Below are 18,590 nucleotides of genomic sequence, written 5' to 3' on the forward strand. Positions count from 1 at the left end.
AGCCTCTACAAAAACAAACATATGATTTGTACAGAAAAAATCACTCAAAATATTGAACTTCCAAAGACAGAAAACTCTAAAATACACCTTTTTGTGTCACTGACACAGTATTTATACCCAAATTTTCATTCAGCTGTAGTCATGGCACCTTATTTATACAAGTGGAGGAAGCCAGACTGCTTGTCTGTGCAGCAATGCAGTCTTAGCAACAAGGAACTATTAAACAATAAGGAAACGCAACAATCTTCAAATAATAAAATTGTTCCCTGCTTCCCCCCTTTTTTCTCATCAGAGTAATCAAAAAAAAAATATCCTAATTTCACAAAAAGGTGTATGAATTTCTTAAAATAATCTGGTTTTGCATAAAACTATGCTTCCCTGTTACTGGTTTTATACCTCCCCAAAACAGTCCTCACTACTACAACATAATTGAGAAACAAATGTGACTTAACAGCACACTTGTTCCTTTTGGAATTCCCCCTGGGATTCACCAGACAACTTTCCCTATCTTTAGTCTCAGGAGCACAGCTGGGACACTCCTGCTAAACAGATGCATCCTAAAGGATAAAACGAGAGGGACTCTCTACCTCAGTAACACATCAGGTCTGAGATGCTTAATTTGGTTTTGCTGTTTTCTTTGGTCATCCAGGGGTGAATTATTTGACACAAAATCCCATTAGTACCCAGCACCAATTAAACTCCAAATTGAAAAAGTACAGCAGCCTACTCAGAGTAAAAGTGAATGGGAAAGGGGACATGCCCACTATGGTGAGAATTGGTTGCTGCTATCCGAATTACCTCTGCCTTAATGGAGCTTTAATCAGTTAAAAGCAGACCAAGCAGCAGTGGAAAAAACCAAGGCAAATGATCTTGTTTCTAAACTTGTCATGTCATTAAAGAAAGACCAAAGAGCATTTCTTAATTATAGTGCAGACCAGCTGAGAGCCTCAAGCCCAGTGATTCTGGTGTCCTCTACGGTAAGCTCCATAGAGGAGCTGTCCAGACAGATTTTAAGACACAGAGTTCTAATTTTCCCTGTCAGACCTATTACTGCCCTTGAAAATTATTGAACCAAACAGCTACAGATATAATTAAAATTCACTAAAAAATTTAAACAAACAAACAAATAAATTAAATGAATCAAAATCCTTTGTCAGAATTATCACAGCAGTCTGGCAGAAGCCAGTGCCACACTCCTTGCAAAACAAGACTTGATAACAATTAGCATGTCAAACCCCAAATCCGAGCACTATTCAAATCACGTCCTTTAGCCAGTCTCCTAATGGAGAAAACAGTTTTCCACAGAATTATGCAGCCTCTTCACAAACCCTCTGTTAACCAATAGGAGCTATTACTTGATCAGAATAATCAGGGCAAAACATCAAGTCTGCTTCCAGAAAGGCTGCAATTGATGATTCCATAAGAAAATTCCCCTTGAAAGGACAGCTGCACAAATGCAGCAATGAGATGCTCCCCTGTACTCCAGACTGTTCCTTTTATTTCCCTGAGCCAAAGGCACAGAGCAGCCAGCCTCCAAGAACTGCAAATGCAGCCAGTTCTGATGCGGGAGAGGAAGCGAAATCTCTTGGTGCAATACAGAAAAATCTGCCAGACATCAGGATGCTCCCAAAGGAAGCCCTCAAACGCTTCCATGCAGGAGACTGGATTGAGGGGTGAAACTGCTGCCAGGGAGAAATTAGTCTGCTTTGCATGAAACTTGGGCAATGCTACAAACTATAAGGTATTGAAAATACAATACTACATTTATATAGGCTGAAGGGATACAAATTGCTTGCAGGATTTCTGCAGTCCACAGAACAATGGAAAATTTGGAGGACAAAGTGGCATAATTCAAGCCAGCATCACGCTCTGCCTTTCCTAAGCTGAGGGTTCAACCCAGACAAAACACAAAAATTTTACTTCAGATCTATTCTCCATATGAGCAAAACCCATACTTGCAAGGATACCCTCTAAAATTATAGTTTTTTATTTTTTCTTCACCACCAGTGTCATACAGCCAACGAATAATGAAATTTAGGGGGTTTGATGGTTCTTGCACTCACCTTAAGTCCACGAAAGCTGCCTGGGCTTGTTGGTGAAGAACTGGAGGACTTGGTAGATTTTGGGGTGGATAACTGACTGCTTGGGGTTCCATTAACTGGCCAAGGCAATAAAAGTGAACAAATGAAAGAAAAGATGACTAAAAATCAAAAGTTCCCACTGAAGTCTACAATCAAAGGTCAAAGCAGACTCCTCAGCATTTAGGAATAAGTTATACATTTGCACATCACAAAACTGCACCCTGAAATGTAGCTGGATATGGGATCAAGAAGACACACAGATATTGCATTGTCATTCCAGAGATTAAAAAGGCCCATTTTGTCCTTTGCCAGGGCAAGAGTTTTGGGCACAGAAACAAAGAAAACAAACAAACAAAAAAAGCAACAGCCTTTAAAAACTGCACAATAAATTGTGGTACCACACCATAAAATGTATAAATTTATAGAAGGAAAATGTTTCTAAGGGTATTTGACCCTCCTCCTCTTCAGTTTGGATTAAGGCCTTACTTTCTAGGTAGAATGTTTCACAGAACATGAGTTTGTTTGATGTTCAAATACAAGAAGAATTAACTGTTTGCATGACAGAAAACTTTTTGATTTAGGGGGAAAAAAACCCTCAACAATAGAAAAGCTAGTAGGTTGTTTTTGAGCTTCCAGTAAGTACAAGTGTCTTTGAAAACACACAATACCCTCCCTCTTGACTTAAAGAGTTCATTCATTTTAAGCCCAGGTTTTTAGACAGGCCTCATACAACATCAGTTATCTCTCTGGTGTATGGAATATGACTTAGGTCAGTCCTTGTATTTTTTCTGAAAAGAACAAACTGACAAATTTCATTATGCAAAGAGAACAGCACACTGTCCATCAGACACAGATATGATGCAATGTTTTATGATGAGACATCACTTTTTTCTGGCTGATCCTCATTTTTTGTGGGAGACAAAAATGCTCGGCAGAAATTTAAGAGCTAAAAATGCTTCATGCCCTAGTGATGAATTATTTTTCCAGAAAGAAAAGACAACTTGGTAAACAGAAACTGAGCTTCAAATTAAATAACTGATACACCTGCACAATTCCTTTACAGATTCAGGTCTGTCATGGGTCACTTCTTAAACTATTGGATCTATTTTATTTGTGTCCATTGACCCAGCACGCTAACATTATCTGAGTATGGGAGATGCCTTTCAAGGACTATTTTTACAACCTGGACAGTCCATCTGCCACTAGGCCAGGCTGACTTCACTGCAACCTCCACAAATCCACTTCTCTGGTGTGTGATGTTAAGATATAACTAACTGGTGTTTAGCTACACAATAAATCTATCTTGAAGTCTGATAACTTGGACTTATATTCCCATTTCTGTTACAGGACCTTAGTATTTTCTTTAAAAAATATTCAGTATACTTATGATATTTTCATCATGATTTTAAAAATGTTTGCCTGTAAGAAAATAGGTGATTTTAAGGGTTTGGTGTTTTTTGGGGTTTTTTTTGAGAAGCCAAAAGCATCTAAGGTTACACTACCCTCCTGTAGACTTCAACAATTTGTTCTGGATAACCTGGCATATCAATGCATCCTTGTTTTAGAAAGAATTTGCAAGTATGACAATGGCAAGGGCTAGTGACTGCTATCTCACTGTTTTCTCCTTCTTGAATGACCAAAAATGAGACACTTCAGTAGAAGAGTTTGCTTCCAAATGACAAACTATTACCACAGGAGGAATTTCTTTTTGTTGTATGCTCAAAGATTCTTTTATACAGCTCACAGAAGAACCACACCTTCCTGGACATGACCACTGTAAGGCATCCTTATCTAAGTCACTACCATCCTCTTTAAGCATTTTGTTGTTTATTTGAGCATTTAAGAACCACTGAATTGTTCCAGTGAAACTGGCTGATTAACATAACGTTCTTCCCTCCCAAGACTGCCTAAGGAAGAGGAGCCCAGCTGACACTGGCAGTACTGTAGCTCCTTGCTAATATCAGCTACTCTTAGTGAAGAAGGGTGGTCTTCTGAGCCAAGGGACACCCAGAAGTCCCTTCCAAATTCTGTCCTTGTATGATTCTAGAACACACAGCTCATTTTGCTGAGGATCCTGCTGGAAGGAGCTGTCTCAGGTTCCTCTTTGCCAGCGCCTCCGGAGATCCACCGCACGTGAGCCGCTCAGCAGCCGCAACAACGGCGAAAGCTGCAACAGGCCCTGTCCAGATGTAAAGGTTTTGCATCTGTAAGGAGTCAGCCAACTGCTGGTGCTGGTTCTGGCTGGGCTGCAATTGATTTTCTTCACAGCAGCTACCACAGGGCTATGTTTTGGATTTGTGCTGGGAAGTGCTGCTAATGCAGCGCTGAGGCATTTTCTGCTCCTCAGGAGCTGGGAGGGGACACAGGTGGAACAGCTGGCCCCAGCTGATCCAAGGAACATTGCAGACCACCCAGCATCAAGCTCAGCAATAAAATGAGAGGGAATGTTGGCAGTGGGGACACTGCTCAGTCAGGGGACACGGTGGCATCAGTCAGCTGCTGATTCACATCACTTGTCTTTCTCGGGTTTTGTTTCTCTTTCTTTGCTATTTCCATTGCAGCATCGTTGTTGCTATTACTATTGTTGCTTCAGTTATCGAGCCACTCATATCTCAACCCATAAATTTTCTCACTTTCACCCTTCCAATTCACTTCCTTCATCCTGGTGCAGCAGAGAAGTCAGGAAGTGCCTGCATGGTGCTTAGTTGAACCATGACACTGCTATTTCAGACAGCAGCATTTTTTTTTCCCCCCCGTCACTCAATAACCCAGCAATCTGTATTGGCACAAATCTGTCTGCTGCTGGCTACTCCCTGTGTATGCCAAACTTACCTTTTTGATCTGTTTTCTATGCATAAATTCTTTTGAGGTTTCTTTCCGCATGCATACCAGTCTGAACACACAGAAAAAAAACCCAAAACTTTTCTGTCAGTCCGAAGTAGTACATGTCAGGCTACATGTTTGGCACCCAGGAATGTTTAAAACTTAAATATCTATAAATAACTTTTAAATTGTTAACTTCTAGTATGACCCAAAGATTCAATTTGTTTGCTAATCAATTTGTATGTTACTTGTTTCAGAAATGCTTTGACTTTGAACTGAAAGTTCAGTGATTCCTCAGGTTTTTTAGAATTTAGGGTGAAATAACACAAGAAAACAAAGAAAAATAAAGAATTGCACATAAAATTGAAACATATGAGATGGTTTTGCACTGCTTTTCTTGCAGTCAAATTATACCTTTAAAAATTCAACTTTGACACCAGATGTCCAACAAGTGAAAAACATTATTTCACTGAAATGATCTACCTCAACAACAACAAAAAAACCCAACCCCAACACCCATGATGTCTCTGTTTCATCCAATGCAAAATGTGTTTCAAGCTTGAAAATATTCACAAATACAGCACCAAAAATACAGGTAAATGGAGAGGGAGGAGACACACTAGTGATATACAGCCATAATAGCAATGGCTCACCTGGGGATTTTGCTGAAGAATGAGCACTGGAGTGGCCACCCCTCTTTACTGTACTCATATATTTGACACAAAGGAAAAAGACATTAAGGAAAGAAGTTATTAAACAGCTCTGAACATGCACGGAAGGAAGAAGGGTAAATAAAAGAGAAGTAAAGACTACATGTAAAAAAAAAAAAAAAAAAAAAAAGGTAAGTAAGTAGGAGGATAAATACCAGACATTTTGCATACATTTTAAAAATTAACCAGACCAAAGAGGGTCTAAGTAGAAATAAGTATGGAAATGACAGCACTGATATCTAAATACTTTGCATAAAATTCACTGCTGATAGATATTCTACATGATCTCACTGAAAGTAACAGAAGTGCATGAAATGTAGATCAGTTGCAAAACTTGCCCTTCATGATCCATTTTTCTGCAATCCTTTTTGAAGCTTTCCAGTTAAACATTCAACCTTTATAAACAGATTATTAATATTCCACTTTGAAAGAACCCAAAGATAAAATGACTTTAACCAGCATCAATTAAGCAAAACAAATATGGAGATGAGAATATGAAACATGTCACAGTTTTAAACACACGCAGAAACTTATATTTATAGTTGCATTCAAAAAAGAGCATCATATGTTTACATATTCAATAGCATGACTTCAGGGGAAAAAGAAGTATTTAGAAATTAAATGCAGAGGTTAAATTTTTTTTTTAAAAAAACAGGTTTCTCCCTTTATCTACATAAAAGACTCAGTGGTTGGAACATATGGTGTTCAGCCAAACTGGTGGCAAAATCACAGTGTGAACACCTTTCTTGGAAATTACGAGAAGCACAAGAGGAAAAATTCTCTTTTAATGGGCAATCACAGTAGAGTACATCTCCTAAAATTACTTGAACCAGAAAAGGCCTGTATTTCTGACAATATTTGGCTTATCCAGGAGAAACTTTCTAATTCCAAATTTATGGGTATACTCTAGTTTAATGAACAGGAATTTAACCACATATATAACCCTGCAGTTAATAGTTTTCAGGAAAATCAAGCGCCATGCTGGAAACATATCCCAAGTGCCTAATTAGAACAAATTACTCCAGTGTTCATAAACTGAAACTATTTTTGCCTGTAATTAAAAAATAGAAACCATGTTTCTTCCTAGGATTAAAAAATAAAATAGCAAATTTATTTCAGATGAGTAATAAATTGCTGAAGCAAAGTGAAAAAAGGGATTTTTTCTCCCCTCTGGAAACACTTGTATTACAGAGAGAGCCAACATGCTTTTTCACCCCATAAAAAAACCCCCAAATTTGTGCATTTGATATGTTCAGGTCTTTCCTAGCAGCAGTACCTGAGGCAGGGGATTTGCTCCGACGTGAAGGTCCTGGACTTTTGGATGCAGTGTGCCTCATGGCAGAGGAGCGGGAGTAAGACTTCATAACACGACATTCTACAAAGCAAGCAAACTCTCTGTCAAGGGTTTTGACAACAGTTCCATGCACAGGCTCCCTCCACACACCACCGTGGCTGTCCAGAAAATCACCAGCACTTTCTAAACATCTTTGCCCAACTCAGTCACACAGATTTTTAAGAGCATCTCACAACCCTAACCTCCTCACCATAACCTGTTTGAGCTACTCAATACTCTATGTGACACTCTGCAGACAACATTTCTTCATGTCTTGAGGCTGGATTACTACTACAATTCAAGTTTGTACATATGCTGATGCCAAGGTTCTTGCTGTAGTGGCACTTCCATACAGGGCAACTGCACAGCCAGCACTATTTCCCTTCTTTCTCAAGAAACTGATGCTGTGACCGATTTTTGAACAGGTGAAAAACGCCTATTGTTTCCAGAAGGCTAAAACAATAGATTACTGTCATTTACCATCAGTTACACATCACTAAATAACAACTTCAATGGGAATGAGCAGACGTGCATTGACATTTTGGAAACATTTTAATTCCTATGGTTAGCATTGTTAGCAAATCGCTCCAAATGGGATCATAAATTTCTCTCCTTATTTTGTCCCTGATGCCAATGTCATCATTAGGATGCCATGTCATCATAAAAAAAGTAAGTTGAGCTGCATGCCCTGCCAGTCATGTACGTAACCTGCTTTTATCCATTAAGACCCCCAGAGCTATTAGAGAAAGCAGGGACCACCAAAGCTGAAGAGATAAAGGAAAGAAAGAGATAAAGGCAAGAAAATGAGCTCAACTAGTCTGTGCCTTGTGTAATGGGAAAAGTAGATTTGCAGCCTTAAAATCTGCTAGGAAAATTAGGATTATGCCCAGACTGGGATTTACATCGTGAGTCAATACAACCATGCTCTTTCATTCCTTCATAAGAATAAAGTAATTTTTTAGCTGTTAACTATGTTTAAAAAACACCCTTTTGGTCACCCCCACACTAACCGACTCAACATATTCAAGCAGTTCTAGAAAAGCAGCACCCTAGCAGGAACAGAAGGATAGGAGGCAGCTGAATCCTTCATCCATCCAAATGTACAGGCCAGTGGGTAGATATACATCTGTACTTCTTGCTGCAACTGAGCATTTTGTTATGAAATTATGATGTGTGTAAAAATTACAGGAACAGCAGGTGCTGTTGTTTTTATTAAAAAAAAAAAATTAAAATCCTTCCTTCACAACCTGAAGCTCCTCTGGAGTAATCTGATTATTCTTGCCAGGGCAAGTTTTCTTTACCAGAGATTAATTTCTTTCATAAAAGAAAAACAGGTTGTTTCTGCAGCTCAAACAATAAAGACAGGAAAAACTCCACGTCTAGTAGGACCTGTAGTGTTAGAACAAGAGGAATGGTTTTAAACTAAAAAAAAAAAAAAAGGTGTAGATTCAGACTAAACATAAGGAATTCATTTTTTATTGTGCAAGTGGTGAAACACTCTCTGGTGCCCGGAGAGGTGGTAGATGTCTCACCCAAGGAAACATTCAAGGTCAGGTTCAATGGAGCAACCTGATTTTATTTTTTTTTTTTAAGATGTCCCTGCTCATTGCCAGGGGTTGGACTAGATGGTTCGTTTAAAAGATCCTTTGCAACCCAACCCATTCTACAGTTCCATCAACATGGAGAAAAAAACCCAAAATATTTATTATTTGATATTCCAAGACAATTCTCAAACTCTCCGGGAGAGGATTGCTTTTCCTTGAACTTACATTACAGAGTTTTTCTTTACGGAGGAACAACTCCCATAAACAAGTTCAATTCATGATCTGCCCAAGACAGACAGCGGGGACACAGAGTCCCAGTTTGTCTCACCTCCTTCCCTACCCAACATCCCCTATAACCTCGAAATACACACAAGGCAAACATTTGGTCTAGAGCAGACAAGACTGGAGTGTGTGAATTGTCTGGCAGGATAACTCAAGACTAGAAATGAGCGTGGCTACACACGAGATTTTTCAAAAATCTCATGAAGAAAGCAATATGGAAATTATCTTACAGTCACAGATGCCGAAAGTGAACATCTTTAACTGATTTTGGATTCATTAAATCCATGAGTGAACCTCTCATAACTCAATTTCACTTTTCATGTAACTTTAGGGACAGTGTCTGCTTCGCAGGAAATTGGATCAGGTTTGTTGGTGCGTTTTAAGAGGCTTGCAGAACTCGGACAACGGTTTGACAAAACTTTTTTATCCACAGGAAAATCTCTTCCCATGTACATTTTCCTGAATCACATGACTCTTGAGGGCTGAACAGGGGAATGGGATGGAGAATTTCCTATTTCAGTGGGTTCAGGATGTGCAGCCTTACCACTGTGATCCAACACGAAGTCATCCTGAGCATACCGGTACTTCTCCGGCCCGCATGCGATGAAGACGTCGTCATCTCCAAAGAAGTCCTGTAAGCACGTTACCTGGACAGCAAAATAAACACAGGCAGCACTTTCAAAACTAAATCTTGAGTTAGACAGCAGCAATTCATAATTTTATCTTCAGCTTCTCACAGTGATACCGTAATGTTCAGTTGTAATGACAGAAACATTCCAGTTCCGCAGTACTTCAGCTCTCCAGCGGTGCAGGAAACACCAAGAATGTAAAATATGACTGCCCCTTACCTCCAAAAACTCTTACTATTAGCACCTGTATTTTTGCTTATAGTTACATAAGCACACTGATGACTTTTGCTATAATTACACACACATTGCTTTGACAGGAACATCTGAAAACACTATTCAAATATCAAAGCTTCTTTTATTAAGAATACATTAATTGCTTTTGGGAAGATCTGTTGAGTTAAAGTGATTGCATCTGCAAATGGGTTTTTTTTATGTTCTGAGGCATTAATTTCCATGTTTTAATGTCCTGCTAAAAAAATTAATGAAACAATTCCCCTTTTTATTAAAAGGTATTTCATATTCAAGAAAATAAAGAAATAGAGTCCCTTCCATGCTCTTTGCAGTTGTCTGTTCTTAATTATTCCAGTAACGATGCTACTTGGATAACATCGTTATCCAAGTAATTTGTGTCAAGAAGGATTGGGATACCAGAAAGAAAAGATGGTTTAGATATTCTTTAAAAACACAAAACCAAAGGCCTTGAAAAAAATTTCCATCCTCAAAAGCCAGTAAAAATCACCGTGTGAAGGAGCAAATGTCTGCTTTAAAAACAGTTAAAACCAAAAAGCCACAACAAGAAAATCCCCTGACGCCATTCTAATTCCCTTGTGAGGGAAACAAGTGTTTGCAGGTAGCAAGCTATTTTTTTAGTTGCAAACGGATTCAAATTTTAATGTATAGTTGTTTCCCTTTTTTTTTAACATTGCATGGCCACATGAAATTTAGAAGTAAGAGTCAGAATCATTTGGTAAAGCCATGAAATCAAAGAAGTAATACAAAAACCTGCTCTTAGAGAAACCAGCTTTTTTTTTTTCTTCCCTTCCCAGATACCTGTCAAGACCATTTGCACATTTCACCCACTGTGATAGTAGCAAACACTGGCAGAAGTACAGGGAGGGGTCTCTGGTGCCTGCAATATTCCAGAGCCACTCGGACTGGCGACGACACCGAGCTCTCCGCGGGAGCTCCGGCGCAGGGCATTCCCCACCAGCAGTGCAGTTGTCATGGCAGCTCCTCCAGGAGAGCAGCCAGATCCACAGCATTTGTGTCACTGTGCTATGCAGCCAAAGGGCCACAGCCAGCACCAAAACCCTTTTCTTGTCACCCTTACTGAGGCCATGACAGCTTGCTCTCATTGAGAGACGTTTCCAGCTCTGGTTGAAACCGCCGCCTTTAGTTAACCAAAGAGGCACCAGAAATTGGGTTCAAAAGGCTGCACAAATTCAAGAGAAGTTTTGCTAACTTGGGATTTATTCTTCTCTGCTCATTAACTGAGAGGACTCATCATTTCCACAGATTTTCGGAATCCAGCAACTGCGCCAAAAGGAAAAGCTGTGAGAAAGCTCCCAGAACACATCACACACATCTAGAACACAGCACCACTGGGAGGACATGGGCACAGATGTTCTGTGAGGTGCAAGCTCACACTCGAAGCCCCTAAACCTGTGAGCCATTTCCACAAGCTCTGCCTGCCCACCACTGCTCCTGATGCCCCTGGCAGTGCTGCTTTGAGTAGGCTGGAGTTAAATGCTGTGGTTTGGCAGTGCCTAAAATTAATCTTTCTGTTCTGATTGAAAGCCTCACCTTACCTCACCCCTTAACCCATGCAATCTAACGTCTGAACTGAGAGTAAGGGAGGAAGGAATGACAGATTTGATGTCAGAGTCAGAGAAATACACAGAGGTATAACTGCCAGCAGCAGCATCCCTTTGTTGTCTGCAGAGCAATTCTACAAAGTAAGGCTCAGATCTGTGCACAAAAGATGACAGGAGCACCCTGAGAAATGCTCTGGAAAATCTGCTGAAAACGGCTACTAGGAAATGGGAATGAATAAAGAATTTTGAGAAACACATAATTCCCACATATCCCTCCTCACATGTTCATCTAGATAGAGCTTCCCTAGGCAAAACTATACAGGAGTGATCCTGAGTGCCAGGGATCGGATAAGCTGCTGGAGGTGGAGACACAGCACCTTCATCTTTGGAGTTCAGGCTGATGCCAGCCTCTGCCTGCTCACACACTCACGGTGTGCCCGACCCGTGAGACTCCCACCTGGCAGTCACACACCAGGACAGATTGCTGTAAAGAGTATTCACCTTACTGAAAAGGTGTTCAATACAATTATAACTGAAAGCCAGATAAACACAGCTATAAGAAAGCATTGTTTACTATGTTCCAGCAGGGAATGCTCAAAGCCCCCCTTCTCCCCACAAATAATCCAGACTGGCTACACATAAAATACACTAGAATGAAAAAAAAATATTGAACCAGTGTATGCAACAAAGAATAAAGACCTGCTAGAATTTACCACCCTACATTATGGGTGAGGAAAGCATTTTTAAATCTAAATTCATGGAAATGCATTTTTCTGAAAGTACAACCTAATAGTTATTTTTCTATGCTTTTATTGTAATAAAGTCAAGGGAGCATCTCACAAGGTGCAAACTGATGTTTAAATGAAGTCTTCATCTCCTACAGAATTAAAACGAATGCATACACAGGAATTAATGATAAAAGCTTTTTGCTCAGTGAAATTATTGAGTTGCTTGCATGTGATTTTGAATGCTGGAAATCCACCATGGTCTAACTCGCAAATCACGTAATTCCACTCCAACGAATATCCAAACTTAGGAGATGGGGGGGGGGGGGGGGGGGGGGTAATTACTTTAATCAGGATGCAAAGAGTTTAGAAATTTATTAACAAAAATTTTGATTTTTTTTAAGTTTCATTAGCAGTGGAATCTGTGCATATGAATAGAATATCAGGTATTTCAGAAAGTTCGGGACCAAAATTTAGTTTAGCAAAGAGTGTACGACACCGACACTGTAGCTTCTCTTCCCACTATCCATCCAAAGTCTTACCCACTCTTTGTTTTGTCACACTTAGTGCTAAATGCACTTTTCTGTTGACTTTGCATGTTTCAATTAACATGTTTAAAATGCGTTAAACCCTATTTATTTCTAAATACAACACCCTTTCCCAGACAAACATGGCCTGTGACCTGGTAACTCCACTGCTATCCCTTTCTTTTAAACAAGAAATGACTCATTGGTGCTCCTCTGACAACTCAAGGCTGCTCAGGTTACCTTGCTGCACTGCTTTTCTTCAAAATGTGTCTCTACACACAGCAGAGTGGAGAATGTGTGAGTAAGACTGGATTGGATTTGCACTCAGTCCTTTCCTCAGAATTCTTTCACCTGCATTCTCTGCACAGCTTCCTGAGACCATGTGCCAACCGCTCTGGGCATCCCTGGTGGGCTCAGAAAAGACCCCAGCTGAAGGAATGAAATGTTGGGGCACTGGATGGAGTTTCTGACAAACACAGAGACCTCTCTTACAGAGGTACATGTGACTAAATATGCATCGTTGTTACAGGAGCATCATGACTAACAACAGCTTGCACGGCAACTACTGGTCAAAGCGCTGCAAAATCACACAGCTAAAAGCACAAAAAATGAGGTTTAAATGCAGAAAAAAACCCCAAAAACATGGGGTGTTGAAAAAGAAAGGGAGAAAAACATATCTCTTTGAAAAATCAAATTCCTGATCCACTGCTGTCTACCAGTGCAGTACTTTAATGTCACATACACCCATCATATTTACCTTCCAAAATAGGCTTATGTTTCTGACAAATATTTAAAACCAAAGAAATTTGCTCTTTCCAAAGAAATACTTCTTCAGTCAGATCAAGCCACTGGATTAGAATATACAAATTGTCATCCATATGGAAATCCCTTTCCCCTTACCACCACACATGCCTTGAAATGTGATTTACATCAATCTCTACTCCCACCTAATCTAACAAACAAAAGATGCATTCCCCTCCAGAGAAAACATGAATAATGGTTAATCATTTATAAATAGATTTCATCATGTGCTTATTGATTGTCCTTTATGATGAAGATACAATGGACAAAAATTGAAATAAATAGATGAATGCTTATCCAGAAAATATTTTCCCTCCAATCTCCAGATGAAAAAAAAAAAAGAAAAAAGAAAAAAAAAAAAAAGAGAGAGAGACTGGAGCCAAGAAGGTTTTATAAACACTTGAAAAATTCCTGGAAATTCAAATTCCCTGAAATCTTTAGCACTAAACAGAGTTCTGTGATCATATATCAACAGCCCCCAGCCAGGAGCTTGCTGGGTAAATTTTGTTTATTCCAGCTCAACAAATGTGCTTCATCCTAAATGTAGAAGGAAGGGCTATAAAGACAAATAGTTTGGCTTAATTTAGTATGTCTGATTCCATTTATGTAATCAGCAACAGGACTGCACAGTTTAAGCCTGAAGAGCCACACCCTCTGTCTGGGGAAAGCTTCTCTGGATGAAAAATTCTTAGCAGCAGCTGAAAATGGATACAAACATCACAACTGGAAAAGACAGGAGAGGTGATATGTATTTGTTTTAACAATGGAAGAAATACTTGTATCTACTGACTTCAAGAAAACAGGATATGGTGTAAACATTTTAAAAAGGAAGCACAGAACATAGGAGGCAAGAGGAAAACTAGGAAAACTGGCATGCAACGTAACAGCTGGATTTGTGGATGCATTTTCAGCTCAGCAGCTGAGACAGGCATTTGAAGCTGAAATTCTTCAAGGACTGCAGTGGGTTTTTTTTTTTTTTTTTCCCTATGAATTGCTGAAAAAAGATGTGAACAATTTTTTAAATGTCAGCATGACAAATCTAGATACAACTTCCCTGCTACTGCCTTAAGTGTGAGGGGTCTCCACATTTCTTGTGGGAAATGCTGTTCCTCTGACTGGGACAGATTATAACCGTGCTGCCCTCGCAGTTCTGCCCTTTGCCCCCTGCATAAAGTTTTTTTTCTGAGTAAGCAAAAGTCAAATATTTGTCTATTTTACTAGTCAGGTCATATTTGCAGTCACCATTTTTGTTTCCTCTTTTGAAATACTTTTAGCACTGCCACTTCCTCTTCACTGCCATTCAGCCTTATTAAAATTCTTGCAGTGTTTCCTGAAGCTGCCAGCCTTTACATTTCCAGGGTTTATGTGTTGTGTCCTATGGTGCAAAATGCAAGGAAAGCACTCCTGCAGAAACAGGTCAGTTGTCTGTCTGCCATTTCAGCTCCATCACCAACAGGAGCAGGCTTAACTTTCAAAAGGAATTTTCCTCTGGGCAGCCTCAGGAACTCAAAAAGGAAGGTGAAAAGGGCATTCCCACCCTTCCCTACTGAGTACCGTGATTTTCACACAGGATATTTTACCTTGGAAATTCCCCTTGGTTTCTGCTCTTTCTCAGAATAATTTAACCAAGGGAAAGGGGGGTGTGTTTGACCAATATTCTCAACTATTTACTAAGCCATCAATGACCTTCATGACTAACCAAGAGGCACAGAAGGAGTTCAGTGCTAAATTATGGCAGCTGTTTGCCTGGTTATCCTGAGTCATGTTTCCTGACATCTCTTCAGTGAGGGAATAGCCAGATGGGTAGCCAGAATGCATCCAGGAAGGAGAAATACTGAGAAAAGTCAAACCAATGAGACCATGACATGCCCTTTAAAAAAACACTGTAATTGCCAGTATTCTTTTTTTAATTAGCAACCTACTCACTTCACAGAAACGACAAAGTGTCAAAGGCAAGTATGCTCAGGAATTTGGAAGCAGGCAAAAAAAAAAAAAAAAAAAAAAAAAAAAAAAAAAAAAAAAAAGGAAACTGTTCAAGAGCCAGAAGCCCACATTGCACACAAGAACAGCAACAAAACCCACTGCTACATCAGATCTGTAGTAAACCTGGAAAATCAGGTCAAACTGGTAAGATTCCTGCTGGTGCAATGAAGGAGCACTTGACACTTGCAAAAGCTTTAGTTCCTCACCAGCTTATGTGTGTCCTCTGTGACAGCTCTACTATAGAATTCCTCTGGGAATTCCCAATGTGCACAAGATTACACAACACCAAGAGAAGGTTAAGCAAGCTGCTAACCTCTGACTTAAGGCTTGACAGGGCTCAAATGCTACAGAGACTGGGCAAATCTGCCCAAAACAGCTTTGGGGTAGGCTGGGGAGCCCTGAAGTCTGAGGGCATAAAGCTTGGTAAGACTCTAGACACCCACACTTTTCCTCCTGGCTGTGGCTATGAGGACTACGCAAGGCATCACAATAACTTCCCCAACAGTCAACTTCCATGAGGTCATTAGCAGACAAGAAGGGACAAAAATCCCTCCTTTGTTCTCTGGAAATAATTGGAATTAGGTCAAATGCCTCTTAATTTCTGAGGCTCAAATGCACAGCTATTTTGTCTGCAAGGGAAACGTGAAATCCGGTAACAGATCAGATCACGCAGAAAGAATGCAAAAGTATCAACTCTTTTAAAAAATGGAAAATTCATTACTTGATCTTCTGTTATATGACTGTGCATCTTGACCAGCAAAATGACCTCAGATATTAAAGAGCATGCTGAAGGTTGTTTTTCTCTATAGCTAATTTAAGTAATTCACTTTTTTTCCAGTCTACTCTTACTCTAAAAGTCCCTTTTAAACCCATGCCATTGGTTAATTTTAAACTTCACAGCAGTCTCACTGCAGTCAATGAAATCATTCACATTCATGGAGCTATGCACAACCGCAGCTTGGGAAGGGTCTGAGGGCCTCCTCAGCTCTGCTGGACACTGCAATACACTACGAAATAAATCCAATTTCTAGGTCAGAGCTTCCACAAGACATTGTCTAATTTACCATTTGAGGTTTGGCGTCTTGCATCCTTTTGTCTTGTCTTTCAAGTTTAATAAATTCTGTAAGCAGTGACAGAAAAACGAAGTTTTCTGTTTCTAATAATTTGTAAATGTTGAATTTGCTGGCCATGGATAAAGGGAGCTCGTTAACCTATTTAGGAAAACAGAAAAAAAGAGGGGAAAAAATTGAAACAAAGACCATAATGAGAGGAATTCTTCTAGGCCAGCTTCTTAAATGACTATTTAATCAGTGGCTGTGTCACATAATTACAGTCACCGTTAGAAAATGAACCTCTTTCCACTGATACTCCATGACAAGGAACAGCAGTGAAAAAAGGGAAAGACAAGCCCTTCCATCCCACAGGGAATCTAAGGAGTAAGAAAGGAAACAGAAATGTTAAATCTTTGCCTGCTGCCTGGTAAACAGAAAAAGTCTGGCAGAAAGCCCAGGAAACGCCTATTACAGTATGACAATGCAGAAATACTGAATAAACAGAGTAGTCAGGTCGCCACTACTCACACAGCCCCACAGCTGTTGGGAACAGATGACAGAATAGAGCACATCTCACATTTTAGTTTTTAATCTCAATTTCAACAAGATTTTTGCATATCTTTTTCGAACATCTTTAACATAAAAAAATTTAATTCTGAAAATGAACACACACGGAAATGGAAGATTGCATTTGAGTGTGATCCAAACACATCACCCTCGCTGCAATGGCAATGACAGGAAGAAAAATAAGCTGTAGGAATATGCATAAGTTAAAGTGAGTTCCTACATGTATCTATTTCTTAAAGACTTCCAATGCAGTAGGACTTTCTGGCAAGGTCAGTTCGCCAGTTTTTTCAAAGGGCAAAACTGATCTGTCTGCAAAAGGGCATTTCAAATATTGCACTGATTATGTGCATCTACTTAGATCTATCAGAAAATAACAGCTGAAAAGGACTAAAATTCTGGAAATCTTGAATAATTTTGAATCACCCTGTACAACTCATCTGTCTCCATAACACAAAATATCCCTGAACATCCCTTCCCTCAGCCTTATCCACTACTTCAACAAGAGTTGATAATTCCAGTATATTAAACAATGAAATTTAATGCCATGCTTCTCAATTTCATGAGTTACACAAAGAAACAACAGCCTTACTAAACATGCAGTAAGTGGAAATTGGAAACAGAAAATAAGCAAGTGCAGCTTGTCATTGTGAACATAATCCAGTTTGTGTGAAGAGAAAAACAAACAAGAGGATTTCCAGTTACAAGACAAGGATATCTTTGCCATAGGTGCACTAATCACACCAGCTCACCAGTCAGCATAACAGATTCTCTCCTTAAGTGGCATAACTGGGAAGCCTAATACAGAGCCAAAAATAGCACCTGACTCCACACAGCCAACCTTCCATCTCACCACCGAGCAGCTAGGCTAAAAATAAAAGCTACTTGTATTGTGAAAGAACATTAAAAGGAAAAGGGCACATATAAGGACAGATATCTAGTTCATCCAAATCAATCAAAGCCTACTGATTTAATGACACCCTGTTCCACAATACAAATGCAGTTAAAATTTAAGTGATACCATTTTTTTCCCATAAAATCACCTATTCTGCACTATAATAGAAATCATACCTTTGGCTAATCACCCTACTTGAAAAACATGGCATCCACATACTATGGAGAACTTAAAAACCCCGAAAATTATATGGGCAAACATTCTATGTACTTTCAGGGTTTTTTGGTTCTTTAGGTCAGAAGAGTTTCTGTAGCATTAATCAATAACCTATTGCAATCCTAAGTTTCCAGTGTTTACAGTCAGACAATTTCCTGGAGAGATTACAAAAGCTACAGCTCTTTAAATGAGAACTATTTTTCCAGAGACAAATAAGAAACTCAAACACTGTTGCCAGTGTAGAAAGAATAAAAAAAAAAAAAAAAAAAAAGGTGTAAATCTGGAAATGTCCTTTGATGACAGGTACAAATGATTTTTCATGATTCTTTAAGCTTTAAATGAGAGATTTACAGTTTTACACTGGAACAGGTTGTCCAGCAAGACTGTGTGTGTCCTGTCCCTGGAAAAAATTCGGGGTCAAGTTGGATGAGGCTTTGAGCAACCTGATCTAGTTGAAGATGTCCCTGCTTATTGCAGAGGAGTTGGATTAGATGACCTTTAAAGGGCCATTCAATTGATCATTCTGTGATTCTGTGTTTTTCCTATGGCTTGAAATGTCCATGCAGGAGCTTCTAAATTCAGTTTTCTGCTCAAAGTCTATTAAAAAATCA

The 18,590-nt window shown here is 39.4% G+C and overlaps 1 protein-coding gene across 4 annotated transcripts in view; it reads right to left on the reverse strand.

Moving 5' to 3' along the window:
- Window positions 1-18,590, reverse strand: part of DCLK2 (doublecortin like kinase 2) — an 84,600-nt gene that overhangs the window by 31,007 nt on the left and 35,003 nt on the right. For 2 of the 4 annotated variants that reach the window (XR_010721533.1, XM_066186500.1), the window contains exons 3-6: window positions 9,318-9,420; window positions 6,891-6,989; window positions 5,558-5,605; window positions 2,064-2,158 (exon numbers count right to left, since the gene is read on the reverse strand). Coding sequence is in view for 2 of the 4 variants with exons in the window: in XM_066186500.1 (XP_066042597.1) it covers window positions 2,064-2,158; window positions 5,558-5,605; window positions 6,891-6,989; window positions 9,318-9,420 (345 nt within the window). In the remaining 2 variants the exon portion in view is untranslated. The remainder of the gene's footprint in view (window positions 1-2,063; window positions 2,159-5,557; window positions 5,606-6,890; window positions 6,990-9,317; window positions 9,421-18,590) is intronic. The other 2 variants (XR_010721534.1, XM_066186502.1) reach the window with 1 other exon arrangement.

This window comes from Chamaea fasciata, unplaced genomic scaffold (genome assembly GCF_029207755.1).
Source record: "Chamaea fasciata isolate MVZ Bird 193981 ecotype frontalis unplaced genomic scaffold, bChaFas1.0.hap1 SCAF_6, whole genome shotgun sequence".
Taxonomy (NCBI): Eukaryota; Metazoa; Chordata; class Aves; order Passeriformes; family Sylviidae; genus Chamaea; species Chamaea fasciata.